The sequence below is a fragment of the Pelobates fuscus genome, chromosome 12, assembly GCF_036172605.1.
Source record: "Pelobates fuscus isolate aPelFus1 chromosome 12, aPelFus1.pri, whole genome shotgun sequence".
Classification (NCBI taxonomy): Eukaryota; Metazoa; Chordata; class Amphibia; order Anura; family Pelobatidae; genus Pelobates; species Pelobates fuscus.
The window spans coordinates 110,846,501-110,871,019 of record NC_086328.1 but is presented as its reverse complement, the minus strand read 5'-3'; the positions used below and the strand labels follow the sequence as shown (position 1 = coordinate 110,871,019).

The window sequence follows — 24,519 nt, the reverse complement described above, 5'->3', positions numbered from 1 at the left end:
CAGCTCCCTTCTCCTCCACTGCAAGTCTCGCGAGAGCCGCGGGGTCAGAGCGTTGCCACAGGTTACTGTGGCAATGCTCCGTGCGGCACTCAGACCGCGAGACTTACAGTGGAGGAGAAGAGAGCTGACCGGAACGGAGGAGAAGGGAGCTGACAGGAGCTGCAGGAAAGGTAAGTAACAGCTCGCTGCCAGCCCCCCTCCTACACAGCCCATGCCACTGGACCACCAGGGAATGAGATTCCCCCCTCCCTGGCCAGCTAACAAGCAGGGAGGGGGGACGAAAATAAATAAATCAAAATTTAAATAATATAAAAAAAAAAAATAATAATATTAAAATAATAATTTAAAAAAAAAATAATAAAAATGCCCACCCCCCACCAAGGCTCTGCATCAAATACACACACTACATTCATACACACACACACACACACACACTTCATTATATACCGTACACACACACACTGCATTCATTATATACACACACTGTAAATAAATATTAATATAATTTTTGGGGGATCTAATTTTATTTAGAAATTTACCAGTAGCTGCTGCATTTCCCACCCTAGTCGTATACTCTCGAGTCAATAAGTTTTCCCAGTTTTTTGGTGTAAAATTAGGGGTCTCGAGTAAATACGGTACCTTAACTCTGATCCAGTGCCCTTTTCTCAGCTTTGTGAGTGTTACTCTTCTGTAACACCTACTTCTGGTCCGCAATTTACTCCTCCGCACTTCGCTCCTTTCATTTACCCTACTTGGGGATGCTTCCCCATACAAGTAAAATCTCCACTGTGATGTCGACACGCTGGCTTAATTGCCAACGTCAGAGAGTTAACATATGAACCTCAGCGCATCCCTAGGCATGAAAAGAGTATAAGTTGTTATAGTCATGACAGGCACACTTTAAATCTAACTTTTCACCCAAATGCTCCTGGGTGAAATCCAATATTTGTGACAGTCTAATTTAAGCGGATCATGTGTTGTGCTGGAGGAGGATCAGAGTCCAGTGATTTGTTTCAAAAAAAGGACTTTAAGAGATGAATATTTAACATTTTATGTTTTATTTTTATTTATTTTTTATAAATTCCTTTTTTTTTTTTTATCACTTCTATAAATACTTTACAAATTACTGCGAAACCCTCCCTTGAGTTGTCCCTTAAAATATATTTAATTCGGAAATATTTTCATTTTTTTTTGTGGATCTACACTTTTCATATGATCAGTTCAGCTTTTTTTCTTCTTCTTCGCTATCTGTCTCATCAAAGTTATTTTTCCTGTGATTTTCCATCTCACAAGACATAAAACCTTTTACTTAGACACATCAATAAAATGTATATATTGATTTGACCTTAAGTCATTTTCAAACAGTAATTCCTGCTTGAGCAGATGCAGATGGACTGAAAGTAAGATAGCTTTAGCTTTGGCTAAATTATGGATTTGCCCTTTTGCATAAACAATTCTGTTGTGGATACATTCCAGTTTGATTGCTCTAGCTGGGTCAATACTGTTTGTTTTATGGACTGCCTTAGAATTGGTGATAGGATGTATAATGGTCCAACAATTCATTATGGGCTTTGACCTGTTAAAATTGATGAAAGATTTTTAATAGAAAACACTAAGAGACAGATGGGATACTGGCTTCAATCACATTCAGTCTATCCCCATAGAGTTAATTTAGATTTAAATTGTTTATTTTTTTTTTTATATAGATATACAGCCTGACAACATGGAAAAATATAAGTTACCCAGGAAACAATGTAAAGAAAAAAAACAAAAAAAACACATTCTACAGGAAGATATTAATATCTTTATCTTTATTCTGTGTGATGCATTTTTTTTAAAGCCTGTTCTCATGTTACAGACTGGACCAAGTTACATTCATTTGGAATAACAGGAAAAACTATCCAGCTCCCATTGCCAGAGATATTCCTTTAGGACCGTATCCGTTTCTGTTTAACTTGTATATTATATATATTATTATATATTGATCTTATGCATATTGTGAAGATGCTACTGTAGCGAGTGGAGCATGTGATGTGCGACTACATTTATTGTAACTTCAACTCGTCACATACTTTTGTTTCAGTGTGTTAAAAATGCTCCTGTTAGGAGGTTCAGGTATAGCCAAAATGTATTTGCATGTCAAGGAGAGTGAGTGACACTAGAACTCATTGCCTTTATCTTGAGAATTTCAATGTACTAAATGTAAGAGTCTGTTCTAAACCCTCAGCAGTCTGTCCATCACTCTGAAAATCTGCTTTTTAACCTTGTGAATCAGCAGATAAACCCTGATAATCTACTCATCCCAACCTAGAAATCTGTGAGGATCTTCCAATTTCATCTTGAAAGTTAAGCATTCATTTAGAGAATCTTAATGTGACCCTGTCATCAAAAATGTGTATGCCTGACTCTATAGCATTAATATCACTATATCGCCCTCTCCCCCCGGCACCCCTTTGCCCCCATTAAATATAGTAAAATCTCACCTTATTTCCATCGCCGTGCAGATCCGAAGGTGCTTGCTCCACCACTGATCCCCTTCCTTGGGGTTGATTATCTCAGCCAATCACAATGCTTTCGCATAGATTGGATTTGTCAATTCTGATAATCTCAGTTAAAAAGGTGGGGTCGAGCCAAATGCCACCCTGGCCTATCAGCATCTACTCATAGAGATGCATTGAATCTGTGCACCTCTATGGGGTAATTACAGCATCTCCATGCAGCACTGACCCAGGAAGCACTTCTAGTATCTGTCTGAGAAGTGGCCCTTCCTAGGCTGTTTACATTAAAAAACCTGCAAGGACTGACTATACTCACCAGAATAACTACATCAAGCTATAGTTGTTCTGGTGACTATAGTGTCCCTTTAAATTAGCTCCAAATACATTGAATACATCATATCACAGAGATACTTAGTGAAGTTTAAAATAATTTATGGATACTCTCCTCACTTCCATTCCAGTATCCTCTTGTTATGAGCTTCCTCCAGTCCACCCTTTGCTCCACCCACATCCTTCTTTGATTTGCCTTTCTTAAGGACACTTTCCCAAGCAGGAATAACCTCCTATGTGAAGCCAACTTGCTGCCTTCAGTGCCAGTATGCCAGTGTCTGAACTGAGTGATGTCAGTTACTCTATTCCTATACTTCCTATCCAGTGCCAGCAGCTATGTGTGGAGAACAAAAGGACCACCAAAGTCTTTTCTGCTCTTCCTTGACAGTAAATTTGTCGGCTTTGAGTCTGTGCCTGAAGACAGGCAAGCTACTGAGTTTCTGTAAGCCTTTGTCCATTCTCAGGGTTCTCATATTCTTTGTTTTTGTTGCAATGCATTAGCTTGGCTCTCCCCAAGTTAAAAGGGTAATCCAGATGTTGCCCCTTTGCTCACTGTGCCTAGAAAGGGTATCAGCTAAACCTCAGTGACGAGGCCCAAAAATGGCTGAAGAGATTGTCTAGGGTTGCTGTATCTCTTGTGCAGAGAGAACTTGCTGGTATTTCGGTTCTGGACTGCCCTTACTGGTGGGATCAGTCTGATATGCCTGGAATATGTTCTCTCTGTAATGGCACAAGTGAGCAAAAATGATTTTAAGACCCGAGAGGGGATTTACCAAAGGGCAAGCTACTGAGTTTCTCTAAGCTTTTGTCCATTTTCAGGGTTTTCATATTCTTAGTTTTTTTGCTGCAAGTGTTACAAAAACCTACATTTAAATAGGTTTTTCACCCAATCTGAGCATTTGCTAGCAAATTTGCTAACACAAAGTATAGATGAAATTTTTTAAGCTCTTTCAAAAGATCATAACTTGTTATGGGCATTACATGTCACCTTTACCACTATCTAATAATTCAGCCCTAACAATTTCGCCATTCACCCTGAGTTTGGAAGCATCTGCCAATTGATGTTGGGAATCGGCCGTCTATATATCTCAACCAAGTACCCATTCTCTCTAAATCACTGAAAATCTGCTCATTCGCTGCGAGATTCTGAGAGACTGCAGAACCTCAAAACTTGTATTACATCTTCCCCATTTTTATATTTAGATTCACATTCAACTTTATTACTGTACAATGTACATACAAGGACAATGAAACCCAGTTGGCCTCTGGACAGAAATGCAGCAGCAATTAATAAAATACTATATCAAATGTACTCTGTGTAGGCCTTTTACAATCTATACCTATGTTGCTTTAAAGGGAGGTATTTAATTGACCTTCTAAGAGGATTAAATTGAAAATGCATTAGTAAAACCTAGTGATATGTTAGCAAACCATGTTATTTGTCACAATGCATTCTCATCCCATGTCCAATCTGGAGAAAGGGGGTCTTCCTGACACCTTCCCCCTCCAGGATATCTTATTTTATTAACCTCCCTGTAGTAATATTTTTTTACACATTTACCTTTGTTGAACCTTGACCCTCCGTTTTGAATATACTAGTGAAGTTGTCAATGGGTAATCCATGTATGGCGTATATTTGACTTTTTTGACTATGTAATTCCAGAAAGTATATGTGATTTATTGGCAATAAGACAACAAATTTGCAGAATATATTAAATGTCTTTAATATCAATCCAGCACATTAATAGATGATAACGTTTATAGCATTAATACAGTGAAAACAGACACAAAACCGTTTTAAATCAACAAATTGTTGAGACCCATTGTTGTAACCCATTTGGCAACTGTGCTTGCACTCGTCAGTGTATGAAAATCAGGGTTTCATAACAAACCTGCATCCTTTAGGGAGCACACATTAAACATTGCAGTCTTTCTGTTGGCAAAATTACTCTGGTCAGCCACAACATTAAAACCACTGACAGGTTAAGTGAATAACATTGATTATATCGTTACAGTAGCACCTTTTAAGGGGTGGGATATTAGGCAGCAAGCAGGGTCAGATTAAGAGCCCATTGGACCTGGTGCTGACAATTATGATGGGCCTAATTACAGAATCTTATCGACCAAAAACACTAAAACAGTCATACCTCCCAAGCGTCATGTATCTGATGGAGATGGTGTTGGAGGGAAACTCAAAGGATGCAGCTATAAGAAAACACATACTCTATGCTAATCTCTCTCTAATTTATGCTTTCATCTTTCAAGTAAATCCATACTCACAAACAGCAGTGTCCAGTGAAGCCGGAAGTCACTGGGCGGGGTGGTGGGCCACTGACGCGAATCACATAACCAGAACTGGGAAAAGGGGCGAACATGCCCAAAAAAGGGGGCATGTCTGTCCAAAGAATAGGAAGGCCAGCCTGGCATCAGTTTCCCTATGTATCACAGTGTCAGTGTCCCCATGTCGCCCAGTGTCCCCATGTCTCAGTGTGTCCCGTTGTCACGTCTAAACATTTGTTATGAAGGAACACAACTGCAGATTTCGTATAGTTTGAATATTTATTAAAGAAAGTAAAAGGTGAAGACTTTAATTCCAATTTACAGGTACTGTAGCTTTAAGTAATAAACGATAACTGAAGTCCACAATTACAGGCACTGTAGCTTTAAGTAGTAAATGATAACTGAAGTCCACAGTTACAGGCACTGTAGCTTTAAGTAGTAAACGATAGTAAATTGCAGACACTGAATCAATAAGGAGTCTCTTAGTAGAGTTAACGGTTTAGGTGATAAGTAATTACAATAGCTGTTCCATACTTTAACTGAAGCAAGACAGATGCAGATAACTGATATGAAGTATGAGTTGAAGTTAGCTGTAACGGGATTGTTTTTTCCGAAGGACTTTTGGAGACAGGTAATAACAGCTTTTAGATGCAACTCTTATCACATTGGTTTTACTTAGCTTCCGGCATATAGAACACTGGTTCCCGAGATCTCCTCAGAGGCGTATGAAGAGTGTTTAATCTTTAGTCGTGGATGAGGAGAGGTGAAGGGAACTTTGCAGAGGCTTTCACAACGAAGTTGTAGCCGGGTTGTGAGTAAGGAACGTAGTTCAATAATCCAGCCTTGATCAGCTGGTGCAGTCAGATTAAATAGGCAGACCGTGTCATACAGGGGTGTGGCTAGGCTCCGTGGAACCAGGAAGTAAGAGGATACCATAGTTAAGGCATTACACCCGTGTCACTAGGATACTAGGGGACACTGAGAGACCCGGGGACACTGAGAGACCCGGGGACACTGAGAGACATGGGGACACTGAGAGACATGGGGACACTGGGAGACATGGGGACACAGACACTGGGATACATGAGGACATTGATACATTTGGGGACACTAAGACACTAGGGACACTGAAAGACATGGGAACACAGACACAGGGAGACATGGGGACACTGAGACACTAAGGATACTGGCTGGGAGGCATTGGGACACTGAGATATGGACACTGAGAGACTCGGGTACACTGAGAGACATGAGGACAGAGACACTAAGGACACAGAGACATGGGACACAGACACATTGGGTACATGGGGACCCTGATACATTTGGGGACACTAAGACACTAGGGACACTGAGAGACATGAGAACACAGACACTGGGGTACATGGGGACACTGGGACACTAGGGACACTGGCTGGGAGGCATGGGGACACTGAGACACATGGGGCACTTGTGGACATAGACATGGGGACACTAGGGACACTGAGAGACATGGGGGCACTGAGACACTAGGGACACTGTCTGGAAGACATGTGAACACTGGGAGACATGGGGACACTGGGAGCCATGGGGACATTGAGACACTGTGAGACTAAGGGACACTGGGAGCCATGGGGACATTGAGACACTAGGGACACTGGCTGGGAGACATGGAGACACTGTGTCCCTAGTGTCAACATATCCCAATGTGTCTCCTAATGTCCCTATGTCTCACAGCGTCCCCATGGGTCTCAGCATCCCCATGTTCAGTGTCCCTAGTGTCTCAGTGTCCCCAGGTCTCCCAGTGTCCCCTAGTGGCTCTGTGTCCCCATGTCTTCCTGCTGCCTTTCCCCTCATCCCTCACTTCCCTGAGCTGTAGTCTGTCTCTGCAGGCTGGGAGCTGCTGTCTGAACTCTCTGTGCTGTGTAGCTGATCTCCTGCGGACCAGTAGAGAGAGGCAGGGAGGGATATGCTGTAACTTCCTATCCCTGCCTCTCTCCACACACAGTGACCCCTACTGGCTGGTGCTGGGATTGCAGAGTAATCTCCATTTATACTGAGACAAATATCTGCATTTGTATTGCTGGCTGTGCTGGTAAAATACTAGTAAGGTGGCAAACCTAAAAATCTCTTTTTTTTTTTTTTTTTTTTAAATGGGCCTATTCCATGGGCCTGGAGCTGCAGCTCCATCAGCCCCAATGTTAATCCGGCCCTGGCAGCAAGTAAACAGTCCGTTCTTGAATGTCATGTTTTGGAAGCAGGAAAATCGGGCAAGCAAAACGATCTGAGTGACGTTAACACAGTGGCGGATACAGAAACTAATCTCGGGAGGGGCAGCTCTCTGTAGTGGTTTTAGTGCCAGGAGTGCCGTGGCGCCCTCCCAGGGTAAGTAGTCAAACTGTTTAAAACAGTTTGATAACTTACCAGGGGTCTGCCGGGATAGGGTCAGTAGTGTGTGTGAGGGTCGCAGTGCGTGTGTGAGATGGGTGCAGTGTATGTATGGAGTAGCAGTGTGTACAGGGTGCAGTGTGTGTATAAAGGGGCAGTGTGTTTTTGGGAGAATGATACTATGAAGGAGGGGCAAGAGCAATTTTTGCACCGGGGCCCTGTGGTTTCTAGTTACACCCCTGATGACACGGATACATCACCCATCACTCCACTTGTTACATGCAATGCTTGTAGTCTCCCTGTTGGATAGTGATGGTAGTCACACTCTACAGATGTTATATTGTTTTGAATTATCAGACATTTCCTCTACCAAGATGCTTTAAATCAATTTGCCTGAACAAGATGACAAGGTTTTGTTCATTACTTGAGAAAAGTTTATTTTTTTCCCTTTTATATACACTGCTCAAAAAAAAATAATGGGAACACTTAAACAACACAATGTAACTCCTAGTCAATCACACTTCTGTGAAATCAAACTGTCCACTTAGGAAGCAACACTGAGTGACAATCATTTTCTCATGCTGTTGTGCAATGGGATAGACAACAGGTGGAAATTATAGGCAATTAGCAAAACACCCCCAATAAAGGAGTGGTTCTGCAGGTGGTGACCACAGACCACTTCTCAGTTCCTATGCTTTTTGGCTGATGTTTTGGTCACTTTTGAATGCTGGCAGTGCTTTCACTCTAGTGGTAGCATGAGACTGAGTCTACAACCCACACAAGTGGCTCAGGTAGGGCAGCTCATCCAGGATGGCACATCAATGCGAGCTGTGGCAAGAAGGTTGGCTGTGTCTGTCAGCCTAGTGTCCAGAGCATGGAGGCGCTACCAGGAGACAGGCCAGTACATCAGAAGACATGGAGGAGGCCGTAGGAGGGCAACAACCCATCAGCAGGACTGCTACCTCCGCCTTTGTGCAAGGAGGAACAGGAGGAGCACTGCCAGAGCCCTGCAAAATTACCTCCAGCAGGCCACAAATGTGCATGTGTCTGCTCAAATGGTCAGAAACAGACTCCAGGAGGGTGGTATGAGGGCCCGACGTCCACAGGTGGGGGTTGTGCTTACAGCCCAATACCGTGCAGGACGTTTGGCATTTGCCAGAGAACACCAAGATTGGCAAATTCGCCACTGGCGCCCTGTGCTCTTCACAGATGAAAGCAGGTTCACACTGAGCACATGTGACAGACGTGACAGAGTCTGGAGATGCAGTGGAGAACGTTCTGCTGCCTGCAACATCCTCCAGCATGACCGGTTTGGCAGTGGGTCAGTAATGGTGTGGGGTGGCATTTCTTTGGGGGGCCGCACAGCCCTCCATGTGCTCGCCAGAGGAAGCTTGACTGCCATTAGGTACCGAGATGAGATCCTCAGACCCCTTGTGAGACCATATGCTGGTGCGGTTGGCCCTGGGTTCCTCCTAATGCAAGACAATGCTATACCTCGTGGCTGGAGTGTGTCAGCAGTTCCTGCAAGACGAAGGCATTGATACTATGGACTGGCACGCCCGTTCTCCAGACCTGAATCCAATTGAGCACATCTGGGACATCATGTCTCGCTCCATCCACCAACGTCACATTGCACCACAGATTGTCCAGGAGTTGGCAGATGCTTTAGTCCAGGTCTGGAGGAGATCCCTCAGGAGACCATCCGCCACCTCATCAGGAGCATGCACCAGCGTTGTAGGGAGGTCATACAGGCACGTGGAGGCCACATACACACTACTGAGTCTCATTTTGACTTGTTTTAAGGATATTACATCAAAGCTTGATCAGCCTATAGTGTGTTTTTCCACTTTAATTTTGACTGACTCGAAATTCAGTCCTCCAGGGGTTGAAAATGTGATTTCCATTTTTTTTTTTTTTTTTTTTGTGATTTTGTTGTCAGCACATTAAACTATGTAAATAACAAAGTATTTCAGAAGAATATTTAATTCACTCAGATCCTAGGATGTGTTATTTTTGTGTTCCCTTTATTTTTTTGAGCAGTGTGTATAGTCTTAATATATGCACTCGTTATTTCTCAAACCTAAAATCACCAAAAACGAATATCCGCATTATTCACTAAAGTTAGATTTCAAAGTGAATTTAAATGATTAGGTAGCTTACAGTTTGGCTACTTTGACTTTACATTTGAAATTAATTTACAATTCACGATCAATTGCCATTTAGTAAATAACCCTGTACATTTTTTTTTTTATTACGGTCTGTGCCTTAAAAGCAGCAAATTCTCATTTTATTTAGTATTACCGGATCCTTAAAAAATATGACCTTCTCAGATGGAGTTTTAAGGCTCTGCTTGTGACATGTAGTGAAGGATGTCCTTAAAGGGTTAACCTTCAAATTAACAACCACAGATACTTTTTCGTGATTTTCGGACCTAGGGCATTGTGCTTAATATAAATAAACAGTTCTCTTGTTCAACCCTTGTAATGAGTGTTCTATTGCTGAATTCTGAATATTTCACTTGTTTGTCAAAGAACTGTAATATGATGCCAGCTTCCATCAATCTACGCCGAAGGGAATAGGAAAGCAGTCACAATATCAGAACATCTGCGCAGGCTATAGCAATCCCCTGAACGGTTCCTCAGCATTACCATTAGTAGTAGAATCTGATATGCAAATCTACTAGTTTTGGAGGGGGTCTTGTCATTGGAAACATGTGCTACATTGACGAGTGGCCGAAACGGTTCTTGAAAGTATTTTTCCAGCAATATACTCATCGGCAGGTAGGGTAAAAGAAAAATTGTTTAGAAGTTATTGCTAATATGATAATATAATAGACCTTTATTAATGTAAAGTGTGCGTTGTGCATAAAATAAATATGTTATTGCATTAAATATAGCATGTGTCATGTGATAATAAAACTGTCCATTTTTTAGGTTGAAAAGTGTATTGAAAATGAAGCAGAAAAAGATTACTTGTATGACGTACTCCGTATGTACTATCAGTAAGTACTGACGTTGTCTTTTAGATTATTAAACGTTATTGCTGGTATGTCTTTTGCAGAAATGTACTTTTTTATTCCATAGATTGGTTCTAGACTGTTTGTAAATTTGTGTAAGTCACTCTTTAACTTGTATTCCGTACACAAATGGTTTTAAGGTACTTATTTAAGAGAACCCTACAATTTCAATTTTGGGCATATTCTTACCTGTATCCAGGAGCATTTAAAAGTAGATTATTTACCCCTTTTGTTTAATTTACCTAGAAAGGATTGGCAATTTGTTTCAGTTTATAAAGGAGGTTTACCAGGAAACCCCGGTGTAGGTTGGTATTGAGAACTTAGTAAGAGAACAATAGGTTTAACCCCTTAAGAACCAAACTTCTGGAATAAAAGGGAATCATGACATGTCACACATGTCGTGTGTCCTTAAGGGGTTAAATAATACCATTATTTCCTGAGATAAAGTGAACTTTTCCTCTGTGTAAGTATTAGAGCATCAAGTCTTGGTTCATCGTATGTAACAGAATGCAGATTTTAAACACATCTATTTTTTATCTTTTGATTAAAGTGGGATGTTAAACATGTTTTAGTATAAAGTAGATGGTATTTTGCCAATGTGTAATGGTTGTGGCTCTTTAATTTAAGAAAATATAATCGGGTTTTAAAGTGGAACTGTCTTTTCTCTGGAATTTACCATTCCTTACTCTCTCTCAGTAAAAAATGCACTTACCTCTGCTGTACTACTGGTTTCAGTGCTACCTCCCCTCCCTCGTGATGTGGGGATCTATAGAAAATTACTGTATGAGAGCATCTACACTCGGGTAGTACTGTATGTTTAGTGCAGTAGTTCCTTTAATTTATAAAGTAACAACTCGTTATGGTAAAGTTGCTCATAAAGAAATGGGTGCTATCCTAAAGAGGCATTCTTAAAGTTCCTAAACAATCACACATGTATGAACAAAAGGATGCACACCAAAACAGGTCTTCACAAAGAAATCAATACTTCATGAAACAATTCCAAATACAATTTAATAATACAAATACCAAAATAACAAAAAGGTGGCATAGGCTATTCCTAATGCACAATGCAAATAAAGTTTCCTATTGGAACTTACTCAGAGTCCCTACGAGCTGGACACGTTCTTAACCTATACCCGCAATGTTTCGGCACCAGAAAATGTACATTTCTCAAGAGAGTAGAGACCGCATTTTCTGGTGCTGAAACATTGGAGGTATAGATTGCGCAAGTTCTAATGGGTAACATTATTTGCACTGTGCGTTAAGAATAGCCTCTGCCACTTTTGTTTGACTCTTTGTATTTTTACATTGTATTTGAAATTGTTTAATAAAGTATTGATTTATTTGTGCAAACCTGGTTTGGTGTGCATCCTTGTTTGTGTATATAACGGTTAATTTATATGTACTGTACCTCATGTCAAATAAAAAGAACAATGTGATCCAGGAATTCAAGATACAAAAGGTATCAGATTAATTGGAGAATCAGAACATACACAGCAACGTTTCGACCTGCAATGGTGTCTTTGTCACTAGTCAGATAGGGCATGTACATTAAAAATATAAAAAGTAGCAATCATTTTTAAAACAAAGTAGCACAACACATGTTTACACTAACGGGATATGGACATTAAAATGTTACTGCTGTCTGTAGAATACTCAGGGCACACAGCAGCTCAAACTGGAGGGGGGCAATTAATCAAACCCCGCAATATCTTTGACACTAACTGGATATGCTGTCTTTTGAATACTCAGAGAACACAGAAGCTTATATCTTCTCCCAATATCATTTAAACTGAAAGGGTATGTACAGTAGAAGTTTGCCAAGCAGCATATTTTAATATATGTTACAAATATCTGAAGATAGTGTTTCCCCCTTTAATATTAAAAAGTTAACATCTATCATAGGCAAAAATGCCTTCATAAACAAAAGTGGTTTACATAGTACTCTGGCCAATGGGAATGCTGTATGTAAATGAACAAATTACCTTTCATCCAATGGCTATATCTTCTCGCATTTCTGCCCTGAGAAACTTCCTGGTCATAAATATACCGACCAATAAGAACACTGTTTTAAATTGGTACCACTAGGTATTAAAATGGTCACGTAGATTTGGAGTAGACAATGTGTTTGAAAGTGAGCAAACATATATGAAAAGATCTTAAATGAACAGAGGAGTAAAATGGAAGTCTAAAGTGGGCGTGGGTATATTACGTGGTCTGTAGTTGCCTAAAGGCTCCAAAGTGGCTATGGACACATGCATGCTTGCTTTGTACACGGTTTGTTCATATAATTTTTATATTCTGCACATGAGGTTTGCTAAAACCTTTTATTCCAATATTTAATCCCACACTTTACCAAGTATCACTCACAACCTTATTTTGGTTAAAAACAAAAGCTTTGGATTTTGCAGATAGGATGCTCTGGTGATCACGGTTTATTTTTCTATGGTTTAATTCCTCTCCATAGACAGACCTATACATGTTTCCAATTTTCCATGTGGTCTTTGTGCGGCTTTATTGTGCTGCCTATCCGTTTCAGTTTCAGCAAGCAGCGTCCAATTGTTCTGCGGGAATAAAGCCTTTGCCTGTGGCCTGTGAAGTCAACTTGAATTGGGCTCCTTAATAATTCACATGTTGTTCCCTCTTCGAGGATTAGAAATGCATGTGTTTTGAGTTGAAATAATTTATAAATGTTCGTATTCTTTTGTAGTACACAGGTTGGTAGAATATGTTCTATTTCTCTCATTTATCTTATACTAATGCCTTTATATTTTTGTTCATGTCTTAATATTTTCGAATACATGTTGTCGACTTTCCTTTTTTATTCTGCCAATGACTCTTACGGAAATGTGTATAAAAAAATGTTCTGTTATGAAAAGTGAGACAACAGCCTGGAAATTAATAGAACCAGCAAGTACATTGCATTGGATACTAGACCACTTTTCCATGCTTAGACGACTTTTCAAAGAAGATAATTTTCAAACATAGCACCCTTTGTGTGAATGCTCCAAAGATATCTTATTTTATAGTTTTTATATTTTCACAACATAGCAAAAAAAATAGAATTTTAAGCATATATCCGTGAGAACATAGGCAAAATGAATAATGCTCACTGACCTAAAAATCACATCTTGGAATACAACTCGTACAATTATCTAACACATCATCGATTCGGTATGCTGAGCAATTCTGAAATGTTCAAATGACATACAGACAAGAGGGGAAAAAAGAGAGGGCAGGGGAGAATTATTATTAGGGAGGCAGAGCGCACTGTATGTCATTTAGACTCTGAGGCAAGTAGTCAAATCACGTGATCCAAGTGGTGACGTTTGTATTAATTCTGTCCTGTAAAGAAGTTGTCATATAATCCTCTATCTAATAAAAAAAATAATCTTCCTCCATTCCAGCCAGTGTCGAACTGTGGGTTCTGCAAAGTTCCTCCAGAGGACAAAGATTAGTTTCTAACATTATAGTGTTTCCTCACCATTTTAGATTATTGAGCCACTACTTCACCCCAGGTGAGATCATCAATGACGTTGATCTAGGCCAATCTAGTGCTTCTCCATAGGGAAGCATTGGGAGGTACTGCAAACGCATGACAATCGGCATCTTTTGATAGAGATGCATGTACTCATGAGTGCACCTGTGTGGGGAGCGTTCATCTTCTTCATGTAGAGTGTAAAGATGCCAAATGCTGATGCTGCAAAGATTTTAGGACCACCATAGGAAACGCCTCTAGTGGCTGTCGGGGTGATTGTCTTACTAGTGGTTGTCATTGGAAGCAATGTAAACATTGGCTTTTCTCACCACTAAAAGCTCCACAGGTTAATGCAGACCTTGTAGTTTCAGCAATACAAACACTGCTTTAAACTCTGGAGTTTCTAGTGCTTAATGCCTTTAAGCAAATGCTTATGTAAAGAGCACTTATTTTGAAATGTTAGGTGAAAAACTATGTAAAATAATGGTTTCTGGTATAAAATCTGGTGATTTCATCTAGCATTTCATCTTATGTTTTTTGTCAGAACTCCAGTAATTCATTATAATAGAATAACCTCACCAAATGTGTATGGTAATGTGGATGTCTCCGCTATAGCACCTGGGACTTAAAGATGAACTGAATGTTCTCCATCATGTAGACTTGTGCACATCAAACATTCTCGGTTCTTTCAAATTGATTTGGTTTTGACGATTTCCTAAACATTTTGTTTGAACTGAAAATTGCTAGCGAAGCCCACACAATGAAGGAAAAAATATTCCTATAATGTATGATTAACAAAACTCAGCTCTGAAACTGTAAATTAGTGATTTAGAGTTGGTGCTAAGTAGCAGTGGATACTAGCCACCACAAAACTAAATCTGAATTCCGGTTCTAAATTCAGAAATTTGAAAATGCACCGAATCAGCCGATATTTGTCCAGATTCCGAGTCAGAGGATGACACCTCCTGGGTCAAGAATTACTGAGGTTTGGTTTATTTTAATGACTGGGGAAGAAAAAGAGATGCTGGAATGCCATAAAAAAGGGCACTGTCAGATGGTGGGGTAGGTGGTGGGGTAGTTTGCATCTAGTTGTCTTAGTGTGATTGGGAAACCCATAGAAGTGAAATCACATAAAATATATGGGACTGGTATTCTAGTGTTCTGTCTCTGTACTGGTGGAAGCCATCACAGCCAGGAGATTCCTGCAAAAATTCCTGTCTCTAAACTAAACCAAAGTACGAATGCTCTACGTGTCTCATTGCTAACTGCACAGTATTATTGTATCATTTCATCTGGTATTTTGTATCTTGCATTGTTAATAAACTCTTGAGGACCGGTGACGGTTCTGAACCGTCATAACGGAAATATTTACTTACCTGATTGCCGCTGTTCCCTCGCCGGCGATCAGCATTGCTTCGGATCTGGGAGGACTGCCTGACAGCCTAGACAGTACCCTCCTCGAGAATTAGGCCCCCGCGGCCATGTGATCGCTCTAACAGCTCAAACAGCAATAATATTTGTGTTCAGCAAAGTCTCCTAAGTAAAACAGCACCCCCTATGAACAGGTTTTCTAGTATTTTTGAAAGTTACATGGTGAAATAGAAGGCTTGATTTTACTTTTTTTTTTTTACATTGCAATTTACCAAATTGGTAATGTTGCCTTTGAGAGTGTATGGGAGCCCAGGAATGAGAATTACCCGCATGATGGCATACCATTTGCAAAAGAAGACAATCCAAGGTATTGCAAATGGGGTATGTCCAGTCTTTTTTTTTTTTTAATTCTTTATTTTTGCGTGCACAAGACTTATACATGGTGCAACATATGCATCGTTTGAGAGGGTAACAGGCTTTAACATTGGGTAAATAATGCATTTGATAAGTTTTAGCACAATTTTTTTTTGTTTAGTATAACATGCGTAAGATCCTAGGTAGAGGTTGGGGTCGTATAGGGGTTTAGTCGTGCAATTCGTCTGCGGGTGCGGTACCTAGGTCATGGGTCAGTGTCGGAGGCGTGACCCTATAAGTGGTAGAAAGTAGTTGCGTGGAGGTGCGTAGTGGTGCTAGGGCCCGTGTGGGTGCACTGGGTGTCGTTTTGTCGGTCAGGTAGTTTGGTGAGTGGTACAGGTGCTCATTTCTACTTTCTGAAGTGGCCTGGTCGTCTAGTTCCACTGGAGACCACTCGTGAGAGGTGGTGGCCCTAACCTAGGGGCTGTCGGGGGTGGGGGTAGGTTTTGGCTTAGGCTATGGCTTGTGGTCTGGTAATGAGGCATCGCGCCAGCGTCACCGGCTATCTCCTCTAACTTGCGGTAAACGGGTAGTAACGTAAACTTCAGCATTGTATTGAGGGGAAGGTGGGGAGAATACAGGTTGTGTTAGGCAAGGCATATGGGTATTGCCGTTGAGCGGGCATGGGTAAGAGACCTCTCTCCCCCTGTCCGTCAGGTGGCTTGCGTGTCCATTCTCTGCCCTCTTGGCACAAACGTTTCCGAGACATCTGGATTCCAGACGTGGGGAGTGCCCGGGTTGGGCAAGTTTTGTAGGCCCAATTTTGCAAGCAGTGTAGGGGCCTCAGTCCCTGAGGTGAGTTTATGGGTGGTCCCCTGGTGGGTGATGAGCAAGGAGCGAGGGCTTCCCCATCTATATGGTATCCCCGCTGTGCGTAGGTGGCCGGTTAGTTCTGTCAGCGACTTTCTCCACTGGAGGGTGGCCTTGGATAAGTCCTGATAAAAAGTCAGTTGGGCTTCCTCGAAGTCAAGCGGGGTCTTACCCCTGATTGCGCTCATGATGTGCCCCTTGTCTTGGGGTAGGATGCAACGGACGATGACGTCTCCGGCTAGCGTTGCTGTGGCTCTGGGAGGCGTGGGTAGGCGGTAAATCCCTGCAAAGGCGAGTTTCTTTGTTACTGCAGTAGGGAGTAATGATTGTGTGAGTCGCCTCACGTAATGCGGTAGATCCTCTTTGCTCACTGATGCCGGGATGCCTCTAATTTTGATGTGGTTGCGCCGGTTTTTATCCTCCTGCGCCGCCACTTGTATTGCTAAGTGTTGCTGGTCGTGTTGTAGTTGGTGGAGCGAGTCTTGTAGCGTAGAGATTTCTCCCTGTATTGTTTTGACTTGGTTTTCAGTGGTTGTCACTTTTTCTGTGATCTGTTGCATGCTAATTTTGAGCGCAGGTAGGTCTGCTGCCAGCAGGCGTTGTATATCCTGCAGCATAGTTTGCATCTGCTGCAGGTCCTGCTTGGTGGCTGGGTCTGCTGTTCCCTGTGGGGGTATGGGTTTAGTGGTTGTGATCTGTATGGGCTGTGGGGTTCTCTGAGTGTCCCCCTGAGTGGTTTGTGCAGGTGAGGTGTCTGCCTGTGGAGGGTCTGAGCCCTGGTCGGGCGCCATTTTGGCTGGGGTTTGTTTCTGTAGCAGTGCCCCTATATCAGGCTGTGCTGTGGCAGTACCTTGGTGTGGTCTTTGTGATCTGCGCCCCATCTCCTCATGGGATTGGTCGGGGTCCTGTGGATGATCGTTGCTTGGGTCTCCCAGGCTCTCTCCGCCCCACAAGTACTCCAGGCCGCGGTAGTTTGGCGTGTAGTAGGCCCGGATTTTCGTTTTGGGCTTTGCCTGCCTCGGATTGTACTTAAATGGCATCGGGCGATGCAGAATGATCTCCCCCGGGCAATGCAAGTATTTATTTGCGTGGATGGCATGTAGTTTCGGTGATGTTTGACGGATTCAGTTTGTCGCCCAGAGCTGCTAGAAGTCCAGTCTTTTTTTATTAGCCACTGAGTCACAAACACTGGTCAAAGTTAGCGTTCATAATTGTTTTTTTGCATTTTTAACACACAAACAAATATAAATGCTAACTTTGGCCAGTGTTTGTGACTAAGTGGCTACTAAAAAGACTGAACATACCCCATATTGGGTTGTCTACTTTATAAAAATATGTACATGTGAGGTGTGATTCAGAGATTTATGACAGATAACAGTGTTACAATGTCACTATTGATACATTTTAAAAATATATATTTTGAAACTGTAATTTCCTACCTGTACTTAAAGCCCTATAACTTGCAAAAAAAAAAAAGCATATAAACACTGGGTGTTTTTAAACTCAGGACACACTTTTGAATTTATTTAGCAGTTTTTTTTTTTCATTTGCTTTTGTAGATAAGTAAAATGTTTTTTAAGTAAAAGTCAAAAAACATTTTTTTTTAAAGTAAATTATATGACATGATACAAATAATGGTATGTAAAAAAAAGCCCTTCTTGTCTTGGGAAAAAAACAATATATAATTTGTATGGGAACCGTAAATGAGAGAGAGGAAAATTACAGCTAAACGCAAAAAAGTGTTAAAACAGCCCTGGTCCTTAACGTACAACATGGCCAAAACACTCCGGTCCTTAAGGGGTTAAAATAAGAAAAACTACCACAACAAGAGGACATAGTCTTAAATTAGAGGAAAAAAGGTTTAAAAATAATATCCTGAAGTATTACTTTACTGAGAGGGTAGTGGATGCATGGAATAGCCTTCCAGCTGAAGTGGTAGAGGTAAACACAGTTAAGGAGTTTAAGCATGCGTAGGATAGGCATAAGGCTAGCCTAACTATAAGATAAGACCAGGGACTAATGAAAGTATTTAGAAAATTGGGCAGACTAGATGGGCCGAATGGTTCTTATCTGCCGTCACGTTCTATGTTTCTATGTTTCTGTTCCCTAAAGTAAGGAGTGCCATGAAACCTTTTCCAAATTAATTCTGTTTTGTGTTTTGCTACATTGACATTAAATTTGAAATTCACTTTGTATCCTCAGCATTTCTAACATCGGTGACTATCCCTGTTTGTAAAATGCCTTTAAGTAATTATTAGCTGTGCTAAAACGTATGATTGTACAATTTTATTAAAGACACGGAGGCTCCTATTATGCATAACTCTTTCTTTATTACTCTCAGCAGCAAAGATAGAGAAATATAAATATATCAAAATGAAAGAAAAAACTGCATAGGCACACAGGCAACCAATCACAAAACAGAGGAAGTGACTATAAAAGGCCTGTGTCACCCACAATCCCCCTCTTTCTTTGCTGCTCTCAGACCAGATAAGTACTCTTTGTTCACTCTCTGTCTAATGTGTTGTTTATTGAATTTCTTTGATTGTGTAGTGACTCCCTGGGTGCAGACGGGTCGGACCGCATGTGTACCATACACGCGTCCCTCCCCTGCACTTTCTGCTATTCCCGAGATGCTTCTACCTCGTGCGGCGGCCATCTTGGATTACGGTTTACCGCAATCTTCCTGCAGGCTTCCTGGGTTCCCTCTCCTCCTGCCCGGCCGTCCTCCCCTTGCCCTGTCGGCCTCTGAGTTTTCTTCTTTTCCTGGGCGCTCCACCATTCAGGTACCCTGTTTAATGTTATGTTTAATGTTATATATTATGCCTAATTAACCGTTTCTTTTCCCCTATGGGTTACTCAACCCTGTCCTTCTAGGTTTATGCTTTTAGTTTTTTCTTAATGTTTATGCCTTTGTTTATGCCTTTGTATTTTGCCATATTAAATGATGGGAATTGCATGAATGTGTCCAGGTCACATGAGCCTTTACTTTACTAGTTATTTTTCTTCCCAGAGGGACCCGATCTTTCTGACTATTTATTTTAAATAATTATGTATTCCCTTTTTATATTATATCAGTTTCTCAAGTCTGTTTTATCTAATGGATAATACATTTTTCGTTTTACATAACAACCCTCTCCCTATGATGCCCGAGGGTGATGGGCCTGAGAGCCATTTTAATGATTTTTCCTCAGGGGCAGGAGAGCTGACTGTGACCCCTGGGAGTTTTTGGTCAGACATTAATAGTCTTCTATATGGCGTATCCCATGCCATGAATTTTATCTCTATCCTGGGTGCGGAGTCGTCTTCGCTTTCCCAGTCTTTCTGACGCAACTTCCTTAATGCCCCCTGCGGCTACCTCTGCTCTACTGGGTATGGGACCCCTTCCCTCCCCCCCTGCTGCCCTGCCTCGCCCAGGGCCCATAAGGCTACGGCGAAGGATTATCACCTCATAACTCCCACTCATTGATGCAGGTCCTGCCTGCTATGAGGACTCGCTGAGGCGGTCAAAGATGGCGCGCTCCTACTGCGCATAAGAGCCCCTGGTCGGGCTAAAAAGACCAATGTGGATATGGGCTAGACACTGTACTGAGAGGCTGGTTACCGACCGGAGTGAGGAGAAGGATTATGCGGTTATGGTAGGTGCCTTCCCATGGTGACACCTACTGGGGCTACTACCCTATCAGGTGCTCCTGCTGGGGCGGGTATTAGGGTTTCGACCCCTTTTGGGTCCTCTGGGTACGCCCCGGTTTCTTTAACGAATCGGGCTGATAACTCTGGGCTCCTCCCTGGAGAATTTCAGACTTTACTTATGAGAGCGATGGATCCCCCCCCCCCCTCTTTTTTCTGTACAAAATGTATGTCCTACTTGATTCAGCTACGGCGGGGAATATGAACGCCCGGGTGCATCACCTATTGGCACTATTGGCAACTTTACTATGGTCGTAACGACCGAACGCCAGAAGGCGATTCTTTGAAGGTTTACCCTGATTGGCGAATATGGCCATCTCCGCACCGGCACTAAGCTGAAGGGAGGCTGTTCAGGTGCAGACTTTTTGTCAAGGAACCGGGGTTTTCTATGTGCAGACGTTCACAGTGATTGCTAAGCCCCAAGTAAATAGAAATGGTTTTGGTTGGGGCCGGGCGTGACGGGAGCCGCCCGTCTGGCCGTGATTTACGGGACTCGTTCCGAGAATGACAATCTCCTTACTCCCTATGAGGGATTTCCACGAACTCTAGACTCCACTCCTCCTCATCCAGGGGGAGAATATATTAAGCCCCTGCCACCCCGTGGTTACTCGTCGGGCGGACTCCCTTCTGGTGGATACCCTATGTTCCCCTCCTCCTCATGGACGGGTGGCGGGCAGGTTTGGCCCAGTTTCTACTAAAGATGTTGCCCTCGTAGTTTCTCTGAGCGGAGCGGAGCTACCCTCTAGTGTTTTTTTTTCTGTCTTGACCTGTTGGCATTTTGGCCCCATTGCACTTGCCTGTCAGGGGGACGGAGATCCACAACCTGCTCGCCTTAGGGAAGATTTGAGGGTTACCCTGTGGTTACCGAGCTTCAGATCAGTATAGTCTTGGTACCTAAACGGTGGGGAGGGGTTCGCCCTGCTCTGCTTCCCCGACCTCTCTTTGTTTTCCCTTTGGTACCACCACTTACACTGATGGGCATCCACTGCCTCCGGGATCATTTCTAGGAGTCGGTTTGGTTGGCCCATCTGGAATTGACAGAATATCTTGTTATGGTTACTATGAACACGGAATACGGGTTTTTTTTCCCCCCTTTTGCCTGGTGAAGGAAACGTTCGAGATTTTTTGCTAGGGCTACTGTTAGGTCTCTCATCGGCTTCTGGATGTCCCACCAGGAGGTACTAGGGGTACCCGTCTGAATGTCTACCTGGACAACGTCCTGGTCATATCCCTGTCCAGGTACCAGTTACGGTTGCGTGTCAACTGTCCGATCACGGTGCTTCGGAGTTTCCATTTATTACTGAGCAGTTGGGAGCCAGTTTTTCTGTAGTCCTCACGGTCTGTGGAGTTTTTTCTTAGGTTTCACAGTGGAACTCTATCAGACTGTTCCCGTTCCTTCCTGGCTCCAAGATCTAAACCATTATGAAGTTTGTCATGTAGACTTTTAGAACAGTGGTCCTGGTGATCAGGCATTTAGTGAGGGTGCCAGACCTGCCAATGGCTTCCATCCAGGCTACGTCTCCAGGACCACCTCACTTTCTACCCCTTCAAGTCAGTAGGATTCCTAGGTCTGTCCGGGTCACTCTTATGAGGCAAGGCGGGAGTTGGACGACGGGTCCAAGATCTATCTGATTCAAGGCTTGGCTCATAGGTAGACCTGGATCAGCGGGACCCTCTGTGAGCCGTGAATCTTTTCTTCCAGATACAAGTGGTCCAAAATCGAGAAGATGTTGCACATTGACTATTGTAAATCTTGGCGGGTACATTTTGTTTTTGCGGTATTGCTCCGGTCGCGCATACGACTGCATTATATGTGGGCTATATGTCGGCGATGGGTTCCATCGACCAGCTAAGGGGCACATAGTGCACACGTGGCTAATCGTAGCATACAGATTCTGCCGATTTTTGTCTACAGAGTCTCGGTGACAGCAGAACACGTTCCACCTGGACACTTCTAGGGCCGCTTGGACTTCACGTTTATTCAAGAGTTTATCGGGACTGGCACGTACACACTTTGGCGTTTTTTCTCGGTTTGTAACGGTTGTGGAAGCGGTTCGAGGTGGATCTATTGGCATCTTGCCTTTACACCTCGTTACTGAGGTTTTTACGACTGGAAGGCGATACCCAGCAACTGTAGCGATTGGCGTGTTCGTTCTGGATTGACCGGAGATTTGGATGTATGCATTCCCTTCGTTCGATTTGGCTGCTCACGGGATCTTGCACTTGGCCCAGCACTAGGTGGTGTTGGTATTGATTGCTGCTCTGTGAAGGTCGCATCCATGGTTCCCTCGATTACTGAGAATAGCGATGATTTGCCAGGTTTGATTCCAAGCGTTCAGAACCCTTCTAGACCGAATGGGACTACACTTCGTGGATCAAGACCTTCTACATCGGATGACGTGACTCCTTTCGGGACGTTTGGATTATCTTGGCCGTTCTGCGATCAACTCCCCGTCTCCTCTGTAAAACATGGAAGCCGGGTAATCGGCCTTAGGTCAACATGACAAGTGCGGTCCGGTTGATGCGTGGGACTACCACTGTTTTTTCCGTATCTAACCCTGGATTTGTTTTTTTTCCTAGTCGGTCAACAACCTTCGTAGATCATCTATGTAGAGGATTCACCTTACCGTTACCGTTACCGTTCAGGACGTTTTTGATGCTATGGCCGGTGGGGTGTCTGGGAACTTACCAGGAGGTTACACCGCCACCACGTTTTCCGGATCGTGCATTTTTATGCTTTCCTTTCAACGCTCCCCACCTACTGGTGTCCACTCTTACATTGCCGAGATGGGTTTCCTGACTACTGTGTTGGCTGGTATCGACATGTCATTTGTTGCATCCCACTTGGTACACGGGAGTATGACATCCGGGGCCTTGGAGGGCGGTTGTCGTTTGGAGGAAACACTACGGGCTGTTTTGTGACTCTATATTCCAGACCGATTGATCACATTGCATCTCATATGGTGGCTCAGCTTTGAACTTGAATAATGGGAGCCTCCGTGTCTTTAATAAAATTCTCAGATTTTACTATTAACATGACGTAAAGTCATGATTTTATTAAAGACACGGAGGCGAGTATTATTCCCGTCCACCCTCCCGGTGTTGGGTTTGGGATGAAATGCTGTTGGACTTACAAGTATGTGGCAATCCAGTCTGTTTGTTGTATGTGTTTATTGTGTATATTTACTGAAGAAGTTTCAATTTTCTATGGTTTGGTTCTAATGGTAATCTTCTCTATTATAGGTTTGGTTTCCTAGACTGCTCCTGACGAATTTATTTGGTGAGTTTCAGTTTGGAGTTTAGATTTTACCATATTTCTCTCTCTTTTGTAGCTTGGAGTTCGGTATGTTGCCGTTCCTGTTCTTACTGGTGTGTGATGTCGGTTCATGTTTCCTGGTCTCCGGTTCGCAAGAAAGAGGGGGATTGTGGGTGACACAGGCCTTTTATAGTCACTTCCTCTGTTTTGTGATTGGTTGCCTGTGTGCCTATGCAGTTTTTTCTTTCATTTTGATATATTTATATTTCTCTATCTTTGATGCTGAGAGTAATAAAGAAAGAGATATGCATAATACTCGCCTCCGTGTCTTTAATAAAATCATGACTTTACGTCATGTTAATAGTAAAATCTGAGAATTGTGTTTTATAATAACTGTTTCACATTTGTTTAGGTCTATGAATCTTCCCGTTTTTGTGGGAGACTTAAAGCTTGTCATTAATGACCCATCACGATTGCCACTGTTCGATGCCATTCGTCCTCTCATACCTTTAAAACATCAAGTGGAATATGACCAGTTGACACCAAAACGGGCAAGGTATTTGCAATATTACCCATTTTTGTATTTGTGTATCAGAGTTTAGAACTACACCATATTTAACATAATATTTAAAAAAAAAAAATAATGCCAGCCAATCAGGTTCACCCCTTCATACATCTCTGTTTATGTGATTGAAGGTGAAAAAAAACAATTATGCAAAAAAGTTAAGAAAAAAGCAATTCTTAAATACAAAATCGTAATCAGACTTCTCCTTGGATCAGCAAGCAGCTATTGCTCCTATTAACAATTATATCATTCAGTGTTCTATTTTTCAACATGGCTGATCTGTCACCTGAAAATAAAGGGACACGGTAACCTTTTAAAGGAACACTATAGTGTCAGGAAAACAAACTTGTTTTCCTGACACTATATAATCCTTAGGTTCCCCCCCACCCTCAGGTCCCCCCTCCCGCTGGGCTGAAGGGGTTAAAACCACTTCAGCCACTACCTTTATCC

At 42.4% G+C, this 24,519-nt stretch overlaps 1 protein-coding gene across 3 annotated transcripts in view; it reads left to right on the top strand.

Moving 5' to 3' along the window:
- USH1C (USH1 protein network component harmonin) overlaps positions 1-24,519 on the top strand; it is a 105,707-nt gene that overhangs the window by 3,314 nt on the left and 77,874 nt on the right. For all 3 annotated transcript variants that reach the window (XM_063437921.1, XM_063437923.1, XM_063437922.1), the window contains exons 2-3: positions 10,406-10,473; positions 23,917-24,060. In XM_063437921.1, coding sequence (XP_063293991.1) covers positions 10,406-10,473; positions 23,917-24,060 — 212 coding nt within the window. The remainder of the gene's footprint in view (positions 1-10,405; positions 10,474-23,916; positions 24,061-24,519) is intronic.